Source organism: Nannobrachium achirus, assembly GCF_963921795.1.
Source record: "Nannobrachium achirus genome assembly, chromosome: 9".
In the NCBI taxonomy this organism is placed as follows: Eukaryota; Metazoa; Chordata; class Actinopteri; order Myctophiformes; family Myctophidae; genus Nannobrachium; species Nannobrachium achirus.
In genome coordinates, this window is record NC_137818.1 from 9,250,322 (window position 1) to 9,276,457 (window position 26,136).

General features: G+C 44.8%; 1 protein-coding gene across 1 annotated transcript; it reads right to left on the reverse strand.

Moving 5' to 3' along the window:
• Positions 1-955: 955 nt before the first annotated feature.
• On the reverse strand, positions 956-22,058 carry LOC308291835 (uncharacterized protein; the record flags this gene model as incomplete). The annotated part of the gene is made up of 4 exons (XM_080733967.1): positions 21,947-22,058; positions 20,524-20,644; positions 15,122-15,247; positions 956-1,044 (listed from the first exon to the last, which is right to left on the reverse strand). The coding sequence occupies exons 1-4, from the start codon at positions 22,037-22,039 to the stop codon at positions 956-958; spliced, it is 429 nt and encodes a 142-aa protein (XP_080590093.1). The 5' UTR covers positions 22,040-22,058.
• Between the last annotated feature and the right edge of the window lie 4,078 nt (positions 22,059-26,136).

A 26,136-nucleotide genomic window follows, 5' to 3' on the forward strand; every position in this document is an offset into this window, starting at 1 on the left:
CGAATAAAACTAGGGAGACAAATGTCCAAATGCGTTTTTCATTGACGAAAACTAAAAGACTAAAAACCAAGCTAGGATGACTAAAACTAAGACTTTTCAATTAAAAACTAATCTAAAATGTTAGGGAGGGACTAGTAGAGAAGAGATCCAGTAGAACTAAAAGACAAGTTATTTTATGTTTGGCGGCACTCGGTTGTTGCACTCTGAAAATAGCAGATCTACAAGCTCACAACGTGCTGCAGTGAATTTGTAGATTGGCCATTTTAGGGGAAAACCACTAATTTTCAATATTGAACTGTCATTAATATACCTTAGAGGAGTTGTGTGGAAATAAAAAAAAAGTTCCCCCCTTTCTGTGTTGCCTAGAACTGAGGATTGATTTTGAGGTTTGTATTATAAATCACACCGGTGTGATGTCATCACTCATTGAAAATGAGTGGTTTTCCTCTTTAACCAAGTGTAATCTGCCATGACGATGCCATCAAGGCCCGCCAAAATACATTTTAGTCTTTGGTCAACTAAAATATTTCAGATGACTAAAATATGGCTAAAACTAAATGGAATTTTACTCAAAAGAATGACTAAAACTACACACACACACGCATGCGCGCGCGCACGCACGCACAGCCACGCACGCACGCACGCACGCACGCACAGCCACACACACACACACACACACACACACACACACACACACACACACACTAACCTGTTTCTCTTGGCTGTTGATGATCATCAGGTCAGCTAGTCTGGCTTTACAGAATCGTCTGCTTTCATCCCAGGATTTCTTCTCAGTAGAGAGGTAGTAACACACTCCACCATCCCATGTGAAACCATCAGTCTCTAAAAACAAAAAGAATAAAGTTTAGTCACGCCAGCGTTTTCTTCTCTCCATTTGCTCAGATTAATGATAAATGATTAACATGATGTAACAGAGAATAAAAACACTGATGTCTCACTGACCACAGCGCGGCCTGGGAAGACTGGACCGTTGATTGTAACGGTCAGTCAGTTTGGCCAGGTCGTCTTTCACCAATTCAACATCTGTAAGAAGGAGAACAATCATAAACCCAGTGGTGAAGAAAGGCCTTCTCTGCTTGCCCTGCACTCCTCATAAAGACATTTAATTCGTAATATATATATATATATTTTTTTTACGAACATATTGTATTTATTTGTCTCTAGCTCACTCAGTCAGGCTGGTTGTGCTGCTTCCACTATTAGTTCAAGTCCAAAAACAGTGCTTGTTTATATATATATATATATATATATATATATATATATATATATATATATACCGGTATATATAAATATTAGGGCTGTGATGCGATTAAAAAAATAATCAAATTAATTACAGGCTTTGTAATTAATTAATCGCAATTCACCAATCACAACTCCGCCCCTCCAAACGCTGTCTCCGCCTAGAACTCCGACCAGAATCACAGCCGCCTCTAATGGAACTTGAATGGACATCCAGCGGATTTTTACACATTAAATATTAATTCCGTTTTGGACCCAGAGCTTTGAAATCTCTTCCAATCCATCAACAAGGCTTGTATCTGCATTGGAAAAAATATGTAGACTTTTAAACTTTTAAAACAATACGACTTAGGAATATATAAGGTCGCAGCAGAGGAATAAGGAACATGTCCATGGTTGCTGGACCACAGAAAGCCGTTTCAAAGCAATTTAAATATGAATGGACTGTATTGGCCTAAACGACAATAACCCATGACTACAAACACCTTATTTGTTTTGTTAAATAGCAACTGATTAAGTAATGTACGTCTGTGAATGTCTGAATGAACAGGGGTAGCGATGCAAAGTGTTGTATTTCAACTCTGCTTTCGACTGCAGGCTGTGGACAGGGGAGTCACAAGGAGGGGAAAAGTGGGACTGACTTGCCAGGGCCCAAGGTGGAAGGGCCTTAATTATTTTAGACTTTATCTATTGAAAAATAGCAGATATACAAGCTCGGTGCCGCGCTGCGAGCTTATAGATTTTCTATTTTTGAAATCCCACGATTAGGGCTGGGTTCGGTAACCGCCGTACCGCCGTATCGAGGTATACCGCGGCCTACCGCGGTGTCAGGGTCCTTACCGTGGTCAAAAAAGACAAAAAATAGGCTATTTTTATTTTAGAGGATGACATTTTGATGAATTTTCACTCCTGTCCTGTCCCACTCCCGCAGAAAAAATCCTGTCCCATCCCAATCCTGGGCCAGAGTAAAAAAACTAATCCCGTCCTGTCCCACTCCTGTACAATGACTCCTGGTCCCATCCCGCTCCTGGTCAAAATCACTCCCGTTCACATCCCGCTCCCGAAAAAAAAATAAAAAAATAAAATCGCGCAGATGTTTTTCTATTTTGATCCATATTATATTTGATATCATGTTTATTATTATATAATGTATCATTTTATAATGTTCGCAGTTCAAAGACCTCACTTTCCTGTGCAATTTATTTCTGCGATTTGATGAACTGGTCTGGGATGATTCCCGCTCCTGCCCACTCCTGTTGATTTTCAATCCTTTCCCGTCCCAATCCTGGCATTAATACAAATTTGACTCCTGTCCCACGGGAATCCCGCGGGACCCACGGGACCCACGGGAACGGGAATAAAATGTCATCCTCTATTGAGAACGAGCGAGTTTTAAAACGGGGGAGAAGCGAGGACCGCATGCGCTTCATGCCGCTCTGCTCTGGGCCGCGCACCACATGTTTGGAACAATTGGAAGCTTGGCCCGTCACAGTCTCCGACAGAGAGTGAGACACAGTAGACACTGGAGCAGTGCAGTAGCCTCGTAGCCTCAGCAGCGTTAAACTTTCTCCATAATCCACACGACACAACTCACACAAGTATGTTTATACATACCTCGTGGCCGTTTCTTTTTTATTCATACGGGCGGAGCGCGAGGACTAAAACCGAAAATGATACCAGCGCTAGCTAGACGTGAGTACTTTTACAGTAGTGCGTGTGCCCGTCGTTGTTCGACTACATTACAACCTTTTCTGTCAAGTCTGGTAACTAAAACCTGTTTACTATGTTTATATCACCACTCAATCAATGCGATTTGAGACGTGAGTTTGCATAATCACAGACCATACACAATCACTATACCCGTCTCATCTGGTTTGTTCACAAACAGCGTGCAGTGTCTGAAGCCCCAGTAGTCTACCAGTGGCGTCAGTTCAGCAAAAGCTAAGGTATGGCAACATGACAGACACCAGTCATGTTGCCATACCTTAGCAACAGGCACGATGAAAGTACATTTTATTATTTCCCCCTGTAGCCTAGGTATGGCAGGTGCCATAGCTTGCCATACCCAATTGACGCCTCTGTAGCCTACGTTACTATAGTAACCCGACACTGCAAAGATCTACAAGCTCAGAACGCGTTGCGAACGCGACGCGTTGTGAGCTTGTAGATCTGCTACTTTCAAAAGCCAGACCCACTGTGCTGTACGGGGAACTCGAGCAGTCGGGCTTATAGGACCGTGGAGAGACGAATTTTGGGCAGATGATAGGAATATTTTGTCTTATCGCCGAACCTTAATTAATAGATACGGGGGTGCGGTAATTACCGCAATACCGGCGGTAAATGGGAGGACGGTAACCGCGATAACAAAATGTTGATACCGAGCCACCCCTACCCACGATGAAGAACATTCATGTGGGCCCACAGCGAATCCTTGTACCCAGGGCCCAGAATTTGGTGCGACACCCTTGCCTCTCCCTCTGCGGCTCGGCAGCTAAACTTGTCAGGAATCGCGAACATTTCATGCCAGAGATATCAAATGTTATAGATTTATAAGCAATCGGCATGATAAGAAACATGTAGCCTACATTTGAAGCAGTTTATTCTGGTTGGTTGTTTGTGTAATGGACAGAGATGCCCACGAGTCTCGTGATCACGAGTCGAGTCGAGTCAAGAGTCTTTGGGGGACGAGTCCGAGTCGAGTGTCGAGTCTTTGGGGGACGAGTCCGAGTCGCATCATGATCACCCGGTACTCACAGATACAGCTACAGCAGCAGCCATGGCAGGCTAAATTAGGAAAGACACATGAATGTATGTACTCACAGTCATGCTACGGAGGCAGTTAAAAGTTCCACGATTAATAATAATGGATCCATTTCCCCCAGGAAACATCTCTGAAGTAGACCTCCTGCCTCCATCCTCGGTGAAAGTTCCTTGGAAGCAACGCAGTTATGTCCAATAGTAGGGTCCCCGTCCCGAATCCCGATCATCATCCAACGACTTTCTTTGTTAATAAAATAATCCCAAAGCCAGCCACACTTGCTTCAGTTGCTTGACACTTTTTTGAATGCAGTACGAAAGGACCTCAATGAATTGCAAAGCAATCACAATTTCTCTATTTGAAGCAGCCGCCAGCTGGACAGTATGCAACATAACACTTTATGGCAGTTATGTAAAACGTATCGATACGGGTTACCATAGCGACGTGTACTCTTAGTGGGAATACATTTTACATCACTGACGTTTGTTACCGGCGTATATTAATTAAATTATGTACTGGCAACTGCATGATTGTTCAGAAGGAGCGAATACACTTCCCGGCAGCGGCGTCTGCCGCGGCGTCGTCGGACTTGCCGACAACAGCCGCGGCAATGATTCCTATGCCGTGGCAATTATACCTAATCCGTGGCAACGCCGGACAGACCGTCAATGTGCAGCAATGGAACTGCATCTGCCGCTGTTGCCGAACCCCCCCCCCCCCCCCCCACACACACACACACACACACACACACACACACACACACACACACACGCACGCAGGCACGCACACGCACGAATGCACACCCACGCACACAAGCACCATGATCAGCATGCTCATATCAATAATGTAGGCTATAAATAAATGAATAAAGTATTAAAACAGTCACGTCTGCTCCGGTGGTCGCCTCCGCCTCCGCCGGCCGCCGGACCAGCCGCCGGAGGCCACCGGTGCCTCCGCCGCCGCCGCCGCCGCCTCCGCCTCCGCCGGCCGCCGGACCAGCCACCGGAGGCCGCCGGTACCTCTGCCGCCGCCGGTACCTCTGCCGCCGCCGGTGCCTCCGCCGCCGCCGGTGCCTCCGCCGGAGCCTCCGCCGCCTCCGCCGGTGCCTCCGCCGCCGCCGGTGCCGCCGCCGGAGCCGGTGCCTCCGCCGGAGCCTCCGCCGCCGCCGGTGACTCCTGACCCACCGCCGGTTCAGAACCGGAGCCGCCGCCGACAGTGTTGCGCTGACGGAGATGGATCTGTCTGTCTGTTTTGCGTGCTGCTGGCATCTACCCCCCCCCCCTCCCCCTCACGGCCCGGCCTGGCCGTTTAATTATCCATTTCCTTCTCATATCAGTCATATTCCATTTTACCCCCTCACCCCGAATATATATAACCTTCATTTTTCTTTGCAGCTAAATTAACTAAAGGTTCTCCTTAATCGAATTCATCATATGTTTGTTTCAACACATGTTCTTCATTATTATTATTTAAGCATATGGTTTCTCTGCGCTTGTCATGCGTAAATCTTTGGATTCAGGGTTCAGGGCTGACCATGCAGCATTGTTCTACCTGGAAGGCTTATCACCAGCTACTAGCGACGTTTACTTTAAGCTTCATGGTTTGATGGAGGGACAATTAAAACATGATTTATATACAGTACACTGAATGAATACAGACACTTCACAGATATACAGTACTTAAAATTAGAACAATCCTTTGAGAATTGACCGACCTATAAGGCTTTGAGCGCCCACCGAGGCAGCGCCGTATGTTGCTGGCTTAATTTATTAATTATTAGGATCAATAAATATAGTCTATATGTCCATAACGGCTATTTTTCGCTGTTTGTGACCAATCCCGATCCTCCGCGGGTCGTTCTGGCTGCAGGGGGTCTGTCATGTTATCAAATGATATCGCCGGCCCAAAACTAAAGTACATGGAATATATAGGCTACTGACAAGGCGCACATTCGCACAACGCTATAGGCTCTTATTAATCAGAGGACATAATAGAGAAAGGTGCGTGTGGGGACTGAACTGGACCCTCCTGTCTATATACTTTCCTGTGCGTCTTTGACCTACTGTACCAACCACAACAGCACCGCACCAGTGCTTATTACTGCCAATTTTGCTTATTTACGCACGCACGCACGCACCATGATCAGCAGTGGACCAGCGTGCTCATATAGTCGATAATGTACAAATTGGCGGCGGCCGCAGTGTTGCAGCTGCCGGAGATGGGTCTGTCTGTCTGTCTGTCTGTCTGTCTGTCTGTCTGCCTGTCTGCCTGCCTGTCTGTCTGTCTGTCTGTCTGTCTGTCTGTCTGTCTGTCTGTCTGTCTGTCTGTACAACCCTTTCCTTAGTAGCCTAGTAGTAGACCTATTTTACGCACACCTGTTTTGCGCGCTGCGCGCGTCTAACCCGCCCCACAAACACTCTATCTCTCTCTCACACACACACACACACACACACACACACACACACACACACACACACACACACACACACACACACACACACACACACACACACACACTGACAAGCGCTGTGGGATTACCTGTGCCCATTTTCCCCTTCGTTTTTACCCCTCCCTAGTCCCAAATATACAGTATATTATATACTGTATATAGGCTTATGCCTTATTGTAGGCTATTCATTTTATTGTAGGCTATAATAGTTATTGACCATAGCTTAATAGTCTGTTATTTGTATTTCTTTCGCCCGGCCTGGCCGTTTAATTATCCATTTCTACCTTCTCATATCAGCCATATTCCATTGTACGCACATTTTACCGACCCCCTCACCCCGAATATAAATATAACCTTCATTTTTCTTTGCAGCTAAATTAACTAAAGGTTCTCCTTAATCGAATTCATCATAGATATGTTTGTGTTTCAACACATGTTCTTCATTATTATTATTTAGGCATACGGTTTCTCCGCGCTTGTCATGCGTAAAATATTTGGATTCATTCTGTGTGTGTGTGTGTGTGTGTGTGTGTGTGTGTGTGTGTGTGTGTGTGTGTGTGTGTGTGTGTGTGTGTGTGTGTGTGTGTGTGTGTGTGTGTGTGTGTGTGTGTGTGCGTGCGCGCGCGCGTGTCGTGCAGCCTATGTTTTGGCCGACCCCCCGCAGTGTTTTCCACAGTGAGAGAGTGTAAAATGAAACCAAACGTTCCCCCCCTTACGGGTCCATTTGGTTTCATTTTAGGCCTACCCGCACAAGAATTAAAATGTCCATAAGGGTCCATTATATTCCAGGCAATCGTCTGACCTGGCCAAAACACTGACATGTCTGCTACTAGGTATAGGATTGGGACATGATGCTGACTGGATCTATCTATCTATTTCGTATTCTTTTTTTAGCGGCCCACGGCGCCTCCGCGTTTTTTTTTTTATGTTTAATAAGACATACAATAGCCTACTAGCTCTATAGGACCAGGCCTACAGTTAATAAAATAAATATATAAAGTGAATATGAAGGGTAGGCTATTGTCTGCCTATATCACCATTGACAGCTGCAAGGACTCCCTGCTGGGCGTTCAAACAAACAATTAGGTTACAAAAACCTATAATGGCCCAATTTTGACTTCAAAGGAGTGCATGACGGGATCCACCGCAGATAATTAAGTGGCCAATTTGGCCACTCTGTCTGTCTGTCTGTCTGTCTGTCTGTCTGTCTGTCTGTCTGTCTGTCTGTCTGTCTGTCTGTCTGTCTGTCTGTACAACCCTTTCCTTAGTAGCCTAGTAGTAGACCTAATAATAATAATAATCAATGTCCCTCCCTCAACCTCGCCTCTCTCCACTTCTATCTATCCATTTTACGCACACCTGTTTTGCGCGCTGCGCGCGTCTAACCCGCCCCACAAACTCTCTCTCTCTCTCTCTCTCTCTCTCTCTCTCTCTCTCTCTCTCTCTCTCTCTCTCTCTCTCTCTCTCTCTCTCTCTCTCTCTCTCATTTGTTTCTATTTCCTAAATAAATAAGCAGCAGCAGTTAACAAAATGTGATGCTGGCGCTGTCAATTAAATGATCAGATCGTTTTTGTCTGGATCTTAAGCCTCTGTTGTTGAGTGTTGAGTCGTTACTGCATATGTTTCCATTCTGTAGAACAGTGCTTATGCCAGGAACCACCATTTGCTATAGCAAACGTTTTCATTTCTAGGACCCCCAGTTTGACATGCATGAAGCTACGGACCCCAATTTAATGGCATTTCTATCTCTGGGACCTGTAATCCATATCAAAATCAACGTTCATTTAACCCAAATGGGCCCTTTACATTGACCAAAGCGTTTCAGCACCATGGACAGCACTCTCCATTTGTTTTTCTTATTTTTTTGCGATAGATCAAGGCAGAAGAGATAGATAGATAGATAGATAGATAGATAGATAGATAGATAGATAGATAGATAGATTGTAGAAGTGAGAAGTACATACCACATTTCAGCATAAGTTATAGCATTTTATTGAGTGGGTTATCAAATCATAACTTCTAGTTGAACTATTGAAATTGCTTGAGTGCTGGGACTGGGTTAAAACCGAATCCAAATGCACATAATTAATTGGAGACAAAAAAAGAAAGCAGTGCTGTTTGGTTTCGAATAGGCCTGCACATATGAGACAGATGAAAACTTTACATTTATTTTATAAAGGAGACACTCTGTTGCCCGCCTCGCGATCTGTCCGTCCGTAAACTATTATAGCCTACAATTAAAATGAATACAATAAGGCATAGGCCTATACTGTATATTTGGGACTAGGCTGGGGGGGATAAAAACGAAGGGAAAATATGGGCATTGGGGGGAAAAGTTGTAACAAAAGAACAGATAACCCATAGAAAGTGGTGTTGGTGTAAAAATAATCAAGTAATCCCAGAGCGCTTGTCTGTGTGTGTGTGTGTGTGTGTGTGTGTGTGTGTGTGTGTGTGTGTGTGTGTGTGTGTGTGTGTGTGTGGTGTGTGTGTGTGTGTGTGTGTGTGTGTGTGTGTGTGAGAGAGATAGAGTGTTTGTGGGGCGGGTTAGACGCGCGCAGCGCGGCTACTAAGGAAAGGGTTGTACAGACAGACAGACAGACAGACAGACAGACAGACAGACAGACAGACAGACAGACAGACAGACAGACAGACAGACAGACAGACAGACAGACAGACAGACAGACAGACAGACAGACAGACAGACAGGCAGACAGACAGACAGACAGACAGACAGACAGACCCATCTCCGGCAGCTGCAACACTGCGGCCGCCGCCAATTTGTACATTATCGACTATATGAGCACGCTGGTCCACTGCTGATCATGGTGCGTGCGTGCGTGCGTATAAGCAAAATTGGCAGTAATAAGCACTGGTGCGGTGCTGTTGTGGTTGGTACAGTAGGTCAAAGACGCACAGGAAAGTATATAGACAGGAGGGTCCAGTTCAGTCCCCACACGCACCTTTCTCTATTATGTCCTCTGATTAATAAGAGCCTATAGCGTTGTGCGAATGTGCGCCTTGTCAGTAGCCTATATATTCCATGTACTTTAGTTTTGGGCCGGCGATATCATTTGATAACATGACAGACCCCCTGCAGCCAGAACGACCCGCGGAGGATCGGGATTGGTCACAAACAGCGAAAAATAGCCGTTATGGACATATAGACTATATTTATTGATCCTAATAATTAATAAATTAAGCCAGCAACATACGGCGCTGCCTCGGTGGGCGCTCAAAGCCTTATAGGTCGGTCAATTCTCAAAGGATTGTTCTAATTTTAAGTACTGTATATCTGTGAAGTGTCTGTATTCATTCAGTGTACTGTATATAAATCATGTTTTAATTGTCCCTCCATCAAACCATGAAGCTTAAAGTAAACGTCGCTAGTAGCTGGTGATAAGCCTTCCAGGTAGAACAATGCTGCATGGTCAGCCCTGAACCCTGAATCCAAAGATTTACGCATGACAAGCGCAGAGAAACCATATGCTTAAATAATAATAATGAAGAACATGTGTTGAAACAAACATATGATGAATTCGATTAAGGAGAACCTTTAGTTAATTTAGCTGCAAAGAAAAATGAAGGTTATAGGCTATATATTCGGGGTGAGGGGGTAAAATGGAATATGACTGATATGAGAAGGAAATGGATAATTAAACGGCCAGGCCGGGCCGTGAGGGGGAGGGGGGGGGGGTAGATGCCAGCAGCACGCAAAACAGACAGACAGATCCATCTCCGTCAGCGCAACACTGTCGGCGGCGGCTCCGGTTCTGAACCGGCGGTGGGTCAGGAGTCACCGGCGGCGGCGGAGGCTCCGGCGGAGGCACCGGCTCCGGCGGCGGCACCGGCGGCGGCGGAGGCACCGGCGGAGGCGGCGGAGGCTCCGGCGGAGGCACCGGCGGCGGCGGAGGCACCGGCGGCGGCAGAGGTACCGGCGGCCTCCGGTGGCTGGTCCGGCGGCCGGCGGAGGCGGAGGCTGGCGGCGGCGGCGGCGGAGGCACCGGTGGCCTCCGGCGGCTGGTCCGGCGGCCGGCGGAGGCGGAGGCGACCACCGGAGCAGACGTGACTGTTTTAATACTTTATTCATTTATTTATAGCCTACATTATTGATATGAGCATGCTGATCATGGTGCTTGTGTGCGTGGGTGTGCATTCGTGCGTGTGCGTGCCTGCGTGCGTGTGTGTGTGTGTGTGTGTGTGTGTGTGGGGGGGGGGGGGGGGGGGTTCGGCAACAGCGGCAGATGCAGTTCCATTGCTGCACATTGACGGTCTGTCCGGCGTTGCCACGGATTAGGTATAATTGCCACGGCATAGGAATCATTGCCGCGGCTGTTGTCGGCAAGTCCGACGACGCCGCGGCAGACGCCGCTGCCGGGAATGCATTCGCTGTCCCTCTGATTGTTTCATTCATGATCACTCTTTTACTGTATTAATATAAACAGACAGTATGTCAGGATTGATTACATTACTTAGTCATTGATACACCATAATGTTCAATAGCAATTTAGTGACAACAACCTATATGAACTACAGTAATAGCCTATAGGTTTATTGTTCAGCCTATAAGCCTAACAAAATCAACTAGATGGCTTATATTGTTTAGCCTATAAGGCTCCCAAAAAATCAGAGTTGCAAGCCATTAATCCACCGTGTCATGGCGCGTCTAGATATAGATCTTCTCTTTTGAAAAGACGCACTATATACGCGCGAGCGCAACAGATACAAAAACAATTTAATAATCCTCTAGCTGTGTAACAGTAGGGCTTACTGGGCATGGGGCGTAACCTCACGTTAATGCTTTAAACAATAAGTACGAGGGTTAATGAGCTCAGCTATTATAGCTGCCTGCAGCTGGTGGAACATTAAGACGAGAGGAGGATGCGCTCGCCGGAGAGAAACCCTATCATTTTATCAAATTATTAAACAAATGCCAAGTTAGCTGAAGTAAAATAGCTGATGATGAGCTAAACATGTGTGTTTTATTTCGCCGTTTTAATATTTAAATCTTACGATGAAAGGTCCATGCAGACGGCTGTGTCTGCCACGCTTTGCGAGACAGACTGCGGTTTTCCCAACGGGCCGATCTGCGCGGTCCAAGTGAACACAGCGAAGCGCTCCTGGCCCCCACCGTTGCGCTTAAGTACGTTGGGAAAAACAACCCGGTCGCCCCTGTGTCCTTGCGCAGCGCTCAGCCGCACAGCGGCGCTCAGCCGCGCACCAGAGAAGAAAGAAAGAAGAAAGGAGAAGGAAAGGACAATATTTGTCGGGCTTGTCATGCATTATAGTGCTTAAAATATTTTAAGACTCGTGAACTTCACGAGTCTTATGATCACGAGTCGAGTGGAGTCTCGAGTCTTTGAGGGGCGAGTCCGAGTCGAGTGACGAGTCGCCAAAACTGCCACTCGAGTCGACTCGAGTGCGAGTTTTTAACTCGAGTGGGCATCTCTGGTAATGGAGAGTAATAGCCTCTAAACAAATCAGTGAAAACGGCTCTGTAGGTCCAGCAGACAGGTGATTTCCTCATTCTGCTGTTGCGTCCTTATATATTCCTTTGTCGTATTGTTTTAAACGTTTAAAGGTCTACATATTTTTCCAATGCATATCCAGGCCTTGTTGACGGATTGGACGAGATTTCAAAGCTCTGGGTCCAAAACGGAATTAATATTTAATGTGTAAAATCTGGTGCGGCTGTGATTCTGGTCGGAGGTCTAGGCGGAGAGGTGGGGGCGCGGCCTCCGTGATTGATCGATTAATCAGATTTTAATTGCATATTAATATTTGACCCAAGAAGCATTTTGTTGTACGAGTGAATCAACGAGTGAGTTTTTTTTTTAATCTAATTTCGCATACTGGGCCAAGCAAAGCCTTCTTATGAGCTACTTCTCCCTTTTTGTTTGTTGTCTCTTCTTGGTTGGTGCATTGTATGTATATGTATATGTATATGATATATATATATATATATATGTATATGTATATGTATATGTATATATATATATATATATATATATATATATATATATAAAATATATAAATATCAGATATTTTTGTTGTGTTGTCTCCGGGTAAAACTCTCCACTGTGAGCCTTCATAATGCCCATTGAATCCAGCCGCTGTTCAAGGGGATGATGCTGGGCGTATTCTTTCAGGTAGCACAGTAGAGGTCTTCACGGGTCCAATTTTAACTACCCGAACCCAAATGGACCCGGGGAAAATGGAACCGGACCCAAATGGCCCTGTCTATTGTTTGGATTTTGAGAACCGTTACCCGAGGAGCCCCAAAACGTGATGGACCCGGTCCGACGGCCCCGTACTGTTATTAGGCAAATTAGATCCGATACCCGCGCAGAACGAGAGGTCCGAGACCAGAATCTGTGGCCCCGAATGCCAACGTTATTATATTAAGAGTTGTATGAGACTACTTCCTTACCTAAACGTCGCCATGGTAATGGCTGCGTTCAGCCATGCTGCGCGCCTCTCCTCACAACAAGATGTTTTCCCAGACCAGTAAGTCAATAATTGCGGACAGTTTGTAAATACAAATAAATCCATGTTTTCTTTATTCCTTTTTCTCTGGCTAGCCAATGCTAATGCTATCATTTTCTGTCGCATGTGTTGTTGTTGATTATAGTCTGCTTTGAAGTTTCCATTATGCTTTGCAGAGCATGACAAAACGTGATGACAACTCCATTGTGAACAACTAACCAACACGTTATCAAATCTTTGATAATAATAATATAACTGCCCCAGACACGGCAGACAGTGTCTCCTCCTGAGTTCTAAACAACTTCATTTCACTATCTAGGCTTAAGATTACATGCTGTATCATTTAGGGCCATCTGGTGGCGAAATCGTTGTAGTGCACCTGTGCACATATTATTTTCAATTTCGGCTGACTCGGTTCCCCTCGGGTATCAGGAACTGGCGATTTCACTATCAGATACCCAGGACCGGGACATACGGCGGCGGCTCCGACCAATAATTTCCCTTTGCATCCCTACATTGAACTGTCGCTCACTTCCTACAGTACAGGAGCAGTTGCAAAAATAGAAAATCCCACCACTCATTTAAATAACAATAGGTGTTTGTTACTGTTTATATTAATAAATAATGCTAAAAAATATTTTGCTCGCGGGCTGGTCTGATGAAACTCCAGGGCTGAAAATGAGTCCCACTCCGACCCTGCTAGCATCCCATAGCCCTACAGTCTATAGATCCCATCCTTGAAAAGAATTGTCCAATGAGAAAAGGGAACCGCTTCATATAAACTTTTGTTTCATTTTCTTCCATCTCCTCTGAGCTGATGAGTTTGCTAAATTAACTCACAAACAAATGCACACATAGCGAGAAATGGCTGAAGGAGGAGAAGAAACAGATTTGGAGATTAACTCATTTCCTGCGATCCCCGTCGAAACCGGAGATTTCCCGCTGTACCACTCTGCGATGCCCGAGGAGCCCGAAGATTTAATTAGCTTTAATCATTATGAAACAATTAAAAGTATGGTCACTGTATATAGCCGCTTCGGAGACTTTAGGCCCGCCTCCTAACTGTATCCGGTCGTATTTCCTGTTTAGACCGGATAGGTTTCCATATCCGGTCTGTGAGCCAATCATAGCTACGCGTTTTTATTTATTTATTTGATAGCTGTTTGATTCTTGTGCCCGCCTGGCATATGATCCGCGCACATATCGTCTGCTATGTGCGCGAACGTGTCCACGTGTTACCATAGCGCACAGCTGGCTGTTTCCAATATTTTTTCATGTAAACACTGGCGGATACAGCCTGGCAACGGATTTGTCTATTCCAATGTTTTTTTTTTATTCGAAAGCTGTCATCAAGTCTACCGGTCTACTACATGAGTCGCGCACAGATCATGCACTATGCGTGCACGTGCCCACGTTAAAAGGTAAGGACAATTTGGCAGGAAAACAGTTCAGCCTATGTTTAAAATAGCAGCAAATTAGTTAATGGCCTTTTTCGAGTAGGACGTTTTAAGAAAACCTTGGCATTGATGGACACGTGAGCAACCATGGTGAGTTTAATCGATCTTTAGCCTATAGCCTATCATTACCGGGCTTGATTGAATGCTTGATTCTGATTGGTCAAGCGTTGAAATCAGCGGTCAATTATAGGCGTATAATGACCACCGCTGCCTAATCAAAGGCTCAGAACACCTGCTGCACTCAGGCGGCACTGTGTGAATGTAGCGCCGTATCCAACATGTCAGCCATGTAAACAAACACACAGTGTCATTTACAACTAAACGTTGCTCTCAAGAATGTTTTTCAAAACATTTGAGGCGAGAAATAGACAACGCAGTATCAGAAAATAGATTCTGTTTGATCAGCACTTCCTTGTTTTCCAAGGCGACCGTGTTGCGCTGGGGGGGGGGGGGGGGGGGGGGGGGGGTGGGGCGCCCGCCCAGCTCAACACTTGTGGAACACTTTCAGCCGTCTGTAAACAAGGAAATACTTTGTTTTGTTTTTAGTTTTGAGTCAAATTATTAATTTTATTGAGTAGCCGGATAATTCCCCTCGACTCCGCCTGGGGGAATTATCAGCCTGTCGTGTCCATATACGCCATAATGACCAAGCATCAAGACTTTGTCCTCTCCAACCTACATAATCTACTGAACATCCGTCTGTTCTAATTTTACCTTCAATCTGCTTCTTCAAAGTTTCCACGTTGCTCTGAAGGACTTGGGTGATGTTCTCACTGGTATCCAGTCTGCTCTGAAGGACTTGGGTGATGTTCTCACTGGTTTCCAGTCTGCTCTGAAGCTCTAAATGTGAAATATGTGAAATATTAAAACATATGTCAAGTTGTTCGTTAAAACTAACTTACTGACAGATTTTGACTGATTTAGCTTCTGCCAGCCATTTTCAGCATTTCCACCTTTCTTTAAAGACCCAAATAATATGTTGTACTTCACCTGCATATACAGTACATATAGCTCAAAATAAATAAGTGTGTGTGTGTGTGTGTGTGTGTGTGTGTGCGTGTGCGTGTGCGTGTGCGTGTGCGGGTTTAGTCAGGAACATTCACGTCAAAGAACATGTAACCATTTATTGCAACAAATAAAATACAGTTAAACTTGGTGTTAAATGGCTCCGCGTTCTGAGATGTTTCTTGAATTGTGAACATGCATGCTTGCATGCAAAATCAGTGAACTTGAAGCAAAATCCCCATAGGGATACAATAGTAATTATGTTACGGCCCTTTAAATACGGCTCAAATACCAAGGGCTATAACATAATAACATAATAAACGGAAGTCAGGTCTCAAAAAAGCATTGAATGTTTATTTTAGATACAAAATAGTGCATAGTGTAGTGTACATAACTGTAAGTGTACATAACTGAGACCATAACTAAAATCCTAACAGGCCAGGAACAAAAGAGGGGAGCTGGGTGAGCCAGCCGACCCACCACAGCTCCCATTCACTCTGCAGAGAAGCAGAGCAGCAGAGCCAGCAAGCCAGGGTAGACAAATGGTAAATGGTGCATTTATATAGCGCTTTTATCCAAAGCGCTTTACAGAGATTGTGCATTACATTCACCCATTCATGCACACATTCATACACCGGTGGCGGAGGAAACCATGCAAGGCACCAACCTGCTCACCGGGAGCAATGTGGGGTTCAGAGTCTTGCCCAAGGACCCTTCGACATTAACTCAGGGGGAGCCCGGATTCTAACTGGGAACCCTTCGTGCTCTAATAACGGTTTCTCTACCCCTGAGCTATGTCGCCCCACAATGGTGCATTTATCCAAAACGCTTAACAGAGATTTTGCATTACATTCACCCATTCACACACACATTCATACACCAGTGGTGGAGGAAACCATGCAAGGTACCAACCTGCTCACCGGAAGCAATGTGGGGTTCAGAGTCTTGCCCAAGGACCCTTCGACATTAACTCAGGGGGAGCCCGGATTCGAACTAGGAACCCTTCAGGAACCCTTCGTGCTGTAATAACAGTTTCTCTACCCCTGAGCTATGCCGCCCCAATTGTCCTATGATGTATAGACACTATACATCATAGGACAAATAAGCATTAGTGAACAAATATTGTAACTAGAAGCAGTGCTCATCCGAGCACAGGTCTCCACCAGGCCAGGTAGGTCCTGGTGGCGCTAAATGTGAAAAGGGTACCATATCTTCTTTGGCCATTAACGGCAATGTGACGCTGCATGCATGTGTAACGGAGGTGATCCGAACCTCCCTACCCGGTTTCGAACCTGGGTCTCCCGCGTGAAAGTCCAATATCTTAACCATCACTCCAAAGGGATATCCCTATGGAATGAGAGCAGATACTAGACTTTTGAGGCTTCAGGCTGGGGCTGCGACTCTCTCTGCCACACATGATTTGAGACATTTTTTGTTCCAAAAATTAGTTTGGCAAAAGCCGACCTGCTGGTGGCGCTATAACAGGCCAATGTGAAAAGAGTGGCATTTGTTCCTTGACCTAGTGGGAATGTGTGTGCAGAATTTCTCTGTAATCACAAGCTGCGTTCATAATTTAAGTAATTTTGTTCAAAATCCAATCCTGCAAACTTTGGATACCAATGTTAGCCATAATTAGGATGGAATATGAAATATTGGACAGATCTGTCTTGATCACATGAGTATATTAGAGATACTGTGTACTGATTTGCATAATCTTTGGATAAAATCTCATGGAATAATCGGAATAACTTTTTTTTTATATAAGTCGGCTGGTGGCGCTATAAAAGGCAAATATGGAAAATGCAGGGTATAGCGTGTTGAAGGAACACGTTATTCCAACCAGTTCCTTTCCCCTCCATCAGGCTCCCCGGCTGAGACAGTATAGAGACCAGGATTAATGCTGTACCTACCCTAGGGGATACAGGGAGAACATGCAAACTCCACACAGAAAGGCCCTTTTGCCAACCCCTAGCCTGGTTAATAAACCAGACCGCACAACAACACCCCCTGGCGGTAGTGGTGGTGTAGTGTGGTCTGGACCCTCACGATTGAGAATCCATTTCCACCAGCCACCAGAAAGGGTTAGCCAATCAGGGCTGTAGGCTGTGTGGACACAAAAACATTCCCCCCTCCCCTCTATGACAGGCCTCAAACAGGTAGTTTTATTGTATGGTTTCATTGATTAGAGAGAACACTAACAAGGTCTTGCCACTTGTATGGCCCAATTGCACAACCCCTTTGAAGTTCAAAGGGAGCAATTAAGAGCTCTGGCTGACTTCACCAGGTCCTCACTAATGTTCATAATAAAATTGCAAAAAAAAAAAAAAAAAAAAAGAAAATATATATATATATATATATATATATATATATATATATATATATATATATATATATATATATATATATGTGTGTGTGTGTGTGTGTGTGTGTGTGTGTGTGTGTGTGTGTGTGTGTGTGTGTGTGTGTGTGTGTGTGTGTGTGTATATATATATATATATATATATATATATTAGAGGTGAACCGATTGATCGGTTCCGATATCAGATCGGCCGATCAAGGCCATATCGGTTTTGATCGGTGTTTCCATAATTGGATCAAAGCGAGCCGATCAAGGGATTGAAGCAAAAGGGACGTTGACGTTCGATTCACGTGCGCGTTGTGCATGCGTGCTTCTGACGAAGGAGAGCTCTGTTCTCCTCTCTTCTCTTGTGTGTGTGTGTGTGTGTGTGTGTGTGTGTGTGTGTGTGTGTGTGTGTGTGTGTGCGTGCGTGCGTGCGGCTCCATGTTCACTTCTGTCTGTGAGCCACTTAATCCCCCCCCTCCTCCCACACCACACACAGACATGCACCGAAGAAAGGGGGACAGAGTGAGATGAAAGTTGTTTGTTTTAAACATATTGGATACACCATTGGAATAGTAGCCTACTTCTACCTTTGTAGGTGTTGACTTCTCAAAGTAAAATCCACGATTTGAGTGATCAGATGAATGCGTTTTCAGCTGTGTTGGGTTAACGAGGCTCCGCTCGTGTCTCTCTCTCTCTCTCTCTCTTTGGGTTAACGAGGCTCCGCTCGTGTCTCTCTCTCTCTCTCTCTCTCTCTCTTTGGGTTAACGAGGCTCCGCTCGTGTCTCTCTCTCTCTCTCTCTCTTTGGGTTAACGAGGCTCCGCTCGTCTCTCTCTCTCTCTCTCTCTCTCTCTCTCTCTCTCTCTCTCTCTCTCTCTGCGACGTGAGAGAAGAGAGAGAGGCTGTAACGTTGATGTTAAACTTAATTCCAAAAAACATAATTCCAAAGTCATTGGAGGACAACAGTTGGAGGTAGTTGTTGTCGATCTAAGGATAACGTTTGTAGTTCCCTTATATAGTTTAAAACAGTCATTTCCACAGGTGCTAACCGTTAGCACTAGATGTAAGGAGGATGACGCGTTGCCATTTAGTTTCTGCGACAGAAACAAGCAAACAGGTCTATAAAAAGTGTTGCCATATCCTGTTTTTTCCAGCAAACAGGTCTATAAAAATAAAAAACTGGGAAGGTCAGTCAAACAGAAATGTTGTTGTCTGATATTGTTTAAGAACAGTGGTTCTCAAACATTTTCATGCCAAGAGCAAGGACCCCAAATATGTATATAGTGTACAGAAAATCTTAAGGGCCTATTTGGCCTATTATTGTTGCTATTAACCATTATAGCCAAATAACCTTGAAAATAATGAAGGATAGACAATATTGCCACTGTCTTTATGAGAAAACCTTTTTGTTTTGTTTTTCTTGAGGAGGAATTTTCCTAGGACTAAAATGATTTACGATAATATATCATATTGAGAATCGAATCAAATCATGACCTTAAAATATAAAGTTGAATTGAATTAATATATACAATGTCAATGTTGTGTAAGAGGAATCATTAAATATATAAATGCTCCGACAGTGACACAATAGAAGAATTTATGGATTTCACGCTGTGATCGATCGGTAATATCGGTGGTAATATCGGTGCTTTGATCGATCGGTAATATCGGTATCGGCAGATATTGATTCCAGCTGATCGGTGATCGGTATCGGCCCCAAAAAACCTGATCGGTGCATCTCTAATATATATATATATATATATATATATATATATATATATATATATATTTAATTTCTTTTTGCAATTTTATTATGAACATTAGTGAGGACCTATTATATGAAGATAGGTTGAAAAGTGGTGAAGTAATCATTTAAGACCCTTTTCCACTGACCATGGCCAACACTACACCACTCCACACCACTCACTTGTGCCAGGTGTTCCACTACAAGGACTTGGGTAGAGTGGTGTGAAAGTGGTACTAAACCTGATACTAAAAAATATCCAATCCAGAGTAGGTCTGAGCTAGGCCAAACAGGGCCAAACACTTCATAATGACTGATCACTCACTGAATTTTCATTTAGTTGTAATACATGATAATAGATTCTATAGTGTTATAACCACTATTATAATCTATTATAGTATATTATAATTATCATAGTTATACATTAATACTTTATAGTGTAAATCACAGTTATAAGCCATTATAGTGTATTATAATTAGCATAGTTGTAATAGAATTTTATATTGTGTTATAATCACAGTTTAAAGGGTCAATTTGTACTTTTGTATAATGGAAAATGTAGATATTTTTATGTGGTGTGGTGTGGTGTGGTGTGGTGTGGTGTCGAGTAGTGTGGTGCTAAAGCTGCAGTGGAAAAGGGGCTTTAGAGCCCGAGGCAGACGAGGCCTCCCCCCTGAACTTCCCGTAAAAAATAAGTTTCAGTCTGTCTGTAAACACAACGTCACTCTGTGAAAGCTGCATCTCTCCCTCAGTCCCTCTCTCTCTCTCTCGCTCCCACCCACCCACGCGCACGCACGCAGGCACGCACGCACGCAGGCACGCACGTACGCACGCACACACACACACACACACACACACACACACACACACACACACACACACACACACACACACACACACACACACACACACACAAATTCTACTTTGTGGGGAGCCTCCGACCCTCTGTGTGTGTGTGTGTGTGTGTGTGTGTGTGTGTGTGTGTGTGTGTGTGTGTGTGTGTGTGTGTGTGTGTAAACACTAACCCTCATTTTGTTTGGCCAGTCCGTCCAACCTTTTTTCATAGTACTCCCTCAAGTCAGCTTCTGCTTCATGGTCCATGCTGCTGACCACAGCGCTCAGTCTGGCCTCCAAGCGCGTCAGCCTCTGGTTGGTTGGTTGAAGAGTTTATTAGCAGTTTGTAATAGAATCAAAGTACACTTTCATGACAGCACAAATCACTGGTACAAGTTCAACTAACAGGAGATCCTATTAAGCTTGTCAGATGTCAGATTCCTTTATTTGCCATCAGTGGTGGAAAAAAGTACTCAGAAGTTTTACTTAAGTAAAAGTATCATTACTGCAATATAGAAATACTCCAGACTTTTACAAGTAAAAGTCTGGAATTCAAAATGTACTTGAGTAAAAGTATGAAGGGATTGGCATCAAAAGGTACTTAAAGTACCAAAAGTAAAAGTATATAATTATATATTATGTGTACTTCTTCTTAAAATAAATGTATCATGCCTGTTGCTAAGGTATGGCAACATGACTGGTGTCTTGCACGACACCAGTCTTTTTGCAGCTTTTTCTGAACTGACGCCACTGGGAGAGCCGAGTCATCCTCGAACAGAAACAGATTGCAGTCACAAGCAGATGACATGTTGTTTACATATATTAAGAACAACAGTGGTCCTAGTATGCTTCCTTGGGGTTCCGTTGACTTCCACCATCTGTTCCCTCCCCACCAAGTAAGAGTGCATCCATTTCACTGCTGTGCTGTCAAGAACGATAGCTTTAAGTTTATCTATCAGAATAGAGTGATCAACGGTGTCAAATGCCTTCTGGAGGTCCAGCATGACCATGCCGCAATATTTGCCATTGTGAATCACACATTTAATGTAATCATTCAAATAGATGAGGCATGTGTCTATGGCAGGGGTCTTCAACGTTTTCAGGCCAGGGACTCCCAAACTGATGGGGAGATGGAGCAGGGACCCCCTACCTCTGTGGGGTGGGGCTACAACATATATTGCATATTTATGTATAACATTGTGTTTCATTTGCAAACATACCATGTTAGTGTGCATTCAATACTATGCTATTAAAAGAATAGATTAATATATTCATGCTTTTATTTTAAACATGCATGTACAAGTGGCCGTACCACTGCCATTTATAAACATACCTTATTAACTGAGAACCAGTGTCAATACTATAAATCTATCACTAACAATCTTGTCAATTGGACAATAATCATGTATACAAGTTATTCAAAAGAGACAGAATAATGTTTTTTTATTATTTAAAGACAAATTAATATATCTTTTTTTCTTTTTTTCTTTTTCTCAAACAATTTCGGGGACCCCCTGCAGTATCCCTGCGGACCCCCTAGGGGTCGCGGACCCCCTGTTGAAGACCCCTGGTCTATGGAATAGGACTCTCTGAAGCCAGATTTTAGTACCTTACCTGTTCCATGGTGGGGACCCACTCTCTCTCTCCCTGAACCCCACATTCACACAAACACAGCATAAAGAGCAGCAACGCTCCACACTTCTTCATGATCACTGGAGGCACAGACCAAAGTCAAGTAGTCAACTCTGAGCAGTTTGATATGATCTGCTGTTCTCACTGCCTGGAGGGAGGAGTTTTGTGTGTGTGTGTGTGTGTGTGTGTGTGTGTGTGTGTGTGTGTGTGTGTGTGTGTGTGTGTGTGTGTGTGTGTGTGTGTGTGTGTGTGTGTGTGAGAGAGTGTGAGTGTGTGAGTGGTGGTGGCTGCATGTTTTTGATCAACAACATTATAACGCAATCATTGGCCTCAGATTCTGGTATGCTCCAGTATGCTCTGAGAGAGAGAGAGAGAGAGAGAGAGAGAGAGAGAGAGAGAGAGAGAGAGAGAGAGACAGAGAGAGAGAAACAGACAGACAGACAGACAGACAGACAGACAGACAGACAACGCATAACGCAATCATTGGCAGAGTCTGATGTTCCAGTATGTTAGAGAGAGAGAGAGAGAGAGAGAGAGAGAGAGAGAGAGAGACACACACACAGATTCAACTAGATTACCGTAATGACAGTGTTATATGTGCTTAAACTAATGAGTTAGCATGAGTTACATGGTCATCATGGTAGCATAGTGGTGCAGGGTGGCCTTTTAGTTTGTCCATGTTTCTTTAGCTAAGTAGAGTTGGGTCATTTCTATATGGTGAAAGTTCAGCATAGGTTATGTTTGATTATGGTTTGATGTTCAGGTGGCCTGGGCCACCCTGAGCAGTGGTGCTTTGGGATTTTTTTTCCCCGGGCGGACGGTCATTTATTGACGTCACGTGCACACGCGTGCACGACTGCACGCGCTTCTAGAGGCTAATTAGATTCATTTCGAAAATACAGCGCTGCAGTAGGCTAGAGAAACAAAGTTTGCCTTGAACAAATCTCAAACACTAAATACCACACTAGTATGAGGACACACACACATCGACACACGCACATGCAGTCACAGCTGGAAACCTAGGTATTAAAGTAGGCTATATCCATATTATGAATTGAGGCTTGAGGACGCTCACACATTCACCACTAGAAACCTGTTATGCATAGTAGTAGCCACTGATTAAAGTATTGATTGTAGTTATCGCGGATTCGCGGGGTGGGGGGTTGTCGCGGCTCTCGCGGGGGGGGTATGCACGCGTTTACACGCTCGTGCACCGTTCGGTGCCGTCCGTGCGCGTGCATGTGGGGAAATATTTCCGGCCACACGGCGTCCGGTCGCGTCCGGCCCCCAAAGCGCTACTGACCCTGAGGTAACACAATCAACCATATATTTTGACTTTTAAACGGGTGTTGGCTGACTAGGTGAGTCAATATAAGGTTTAACCCCCAAAAGCTTTTTCAATGGATTCTGGTAGTATCGGGGGTGCTAAATAACTCAAAATATACTCAAAATCTACCCCACATCCAGGCCGCCTCCCACAACCGCCCCACACTGACCAATCACAGCCAGGCCGGCTGTCACAACCGCCCCACGCCGGCCAATCACAGCCAGGCCGGCTCCCACAACCGCCCAACGCCGGCCAATCACAGCCAGGCCGCCTCCCACAACCGCCCCACGCCGGCCAATCACAGCCAGGCCGCCTCCCACAACCACCCCACACCGGCCAACTCCCTGAGTGGACACGCCTCTATGTCTATATATGGACACGCCCCTATGTCTGGCTCTACCAGCGGTAAGCCTCATAATCATCACTATTATTTTACAATTTACCTGCAATGAGTTCATGTCAACCAGCAGTGACACCTCTGCTCCTCTAGGTGGCACTAGAGGCGGGCTCTGTGTCCGATCTCTTCCCCAGAAATGCATCGCATCCGCACCTGGTGGAACCGCCGAGGATTCTGACCGCCGTTAACAACAACAACACCGGTCGGTACACCTTTAAGAAGCCGGCTGGCCCCGCCCCCGCCACAACCAACACAGGTGAGCTTCATTCAGTTCAATGCAAGTCATGATGACACAAACACAGGGATGGACCATATTGGCTTTTTTTAAACCGATAACCCATAGTTCCCAACTCTCGTGTGACCAGACTGTTGCCTCCCTCAATTTGCAAATGCTTCCTGTCATACAGTCTGGAAGACGGAAGTTCTGATCGTGAGTACAGCATAAAGTGGAAGTGAAGTCTCCTCTCCACTTCCATTTGTTTTTTACAGTCGCGCACATTTATCCTAACATAAATCTAAATCATCTAATCATAAACTTTGCTGCTTAGCAAAAATTACATTTTAAAACATATTTTCATGAACGGAAATGCCAGCTTCTGTTACTCAGATTCCCGGAGGTGTAGTTCCAGACTCTATATAGCATTCAGGAGGTGTAGTTCCAGACTCTATATAGCATTCAGGAGGTGTAGTTCCAGAGTCTATAGCATTCAGGAGGTGTAGTTCCAGACTCTATATGGCATTCAGGAGGTGTAGTTCCAGACTCTATATAGCATTCAGGAGGTGTAGTTCCAGACTCTATATAGCATTTAGGAGGTGTAGTTCCAGACTCTATATGGCATTCAGGAGGTGTAGTTCCAGACTCTATATAGCATTCAGGAGGTGTAGTTCCAGACTCTATATAGCATTCAGGAGGTGTAGTTCCAGAGTCTATAGCATTCAGGAGGTGTAGTTCCAGACTCTATATAGCATTCAGGAGGTGTAGTTCCAGACTCTATATAGCATTCAGGAGGTGTAGTTCCAGAGTCTATAGCATTCAGGAGGTGTAGTTCCAGACTCTATATGGCATTCAGGAGGTGTAGTTCCAGACTCTATATAGCATTCAGGAGGTGTAGTTCCAGACTCTATATAGCATTTAGGAGGTGTAGTTCCAGACTCTATATGGCATTCAGGAGGTGTAGTTCCAGACTCTATATAGCATTCAGGAGGTGTAGTTCCAGACTCTATATGGCATTCAGGAGGTGTAGTTCCAGACTCTATATGGCATTCAGGAGGTGTAGTTCCAGACTCTATATAGCATTCAGGAGGTGTAGTTCCAGACTCTATATAGCATTCAGGAGGTGTAGTTCCAGACTCTATATGGCATTCAGGAGGTGTAGTTCCAGACTCTATATAGCATTCAGGAGGTGTAGTTCCAGACTCTATATAGCATTTAGGAGGTGTAGTTCCAGACTCTATATAGACTCTATATAGCATTGGGAGATTGTGGAATAGTTGTCTGGCTACGCGAGATTATGATAACACTAATAACACGGCAACCATTATTGTGGTTGACTACATGTCAACCGCAGTAATAGTTCTTCTCCAGCTTTGTTGTTTCATCCAGAGCGGTGGTTTCCCAAACCTTTTAGCCCGTCACCCAAAATCAGTCCCTTCCGTTTACAGTATGTTCGTAATAACCCTGTGACCTTTGGGCTGTGCTGCCCAATCACCTTTGACCTCTGACCCCTTGCGTTCCAGCCGGCGGGAAGTGCTCGGCGGAGGAGATCGAACTGAAGAAACGTCAGGCGATGGAGAGGAGACGACAGAATATGCAGAACAGCCAGAACATCACAGCTCCTACCTGACGATATGGACCACCACACACACACACACACACACACACACACACACACACACACACACACACACACACACACACACACACACACACACACACACACACACACACACACACACACACACACACACACACAAATTCTACTTTGTGGGGAGCCTCCGACCCTCTGTGTGTGTGTGTGTGTGTGTGTGTGTGTGTGTGTGTGTGTGTGTGTGTGTGTGTGTGTGTGTGTGTGTGTGTGTGTGTGTGTGTGTGTGTGTGTGTGTGTGTGTCTTTGTGTGTCTGTGTGTGTGTGCGCGTGCGCGTGTGTGTGTGTGTGTGTGTGTGTGTAGCCTTTTCCCATATTTTATCATTCTCTTTGAAAGGGAACTGTGTCTTTAAGGAGAGAGCTATATGTCACTGTAACGGCGCCTCCAGCTTCAGAATAGTGGACAGGGCTAATTCACAAAAGGAAACGAGAAAGAAAAGAACAGTTGTGGTGGAAAACTCCTGTAAAAAATCACATTAAAGCAAAGATTCAACCGGGGTAACAAAAGGCGTCCATTAGAAGACAAAAGCCCTTGCTCAGTGCCCAGTGACTCGTGAGGCTTTTAGCCAACAACATGTTGAAA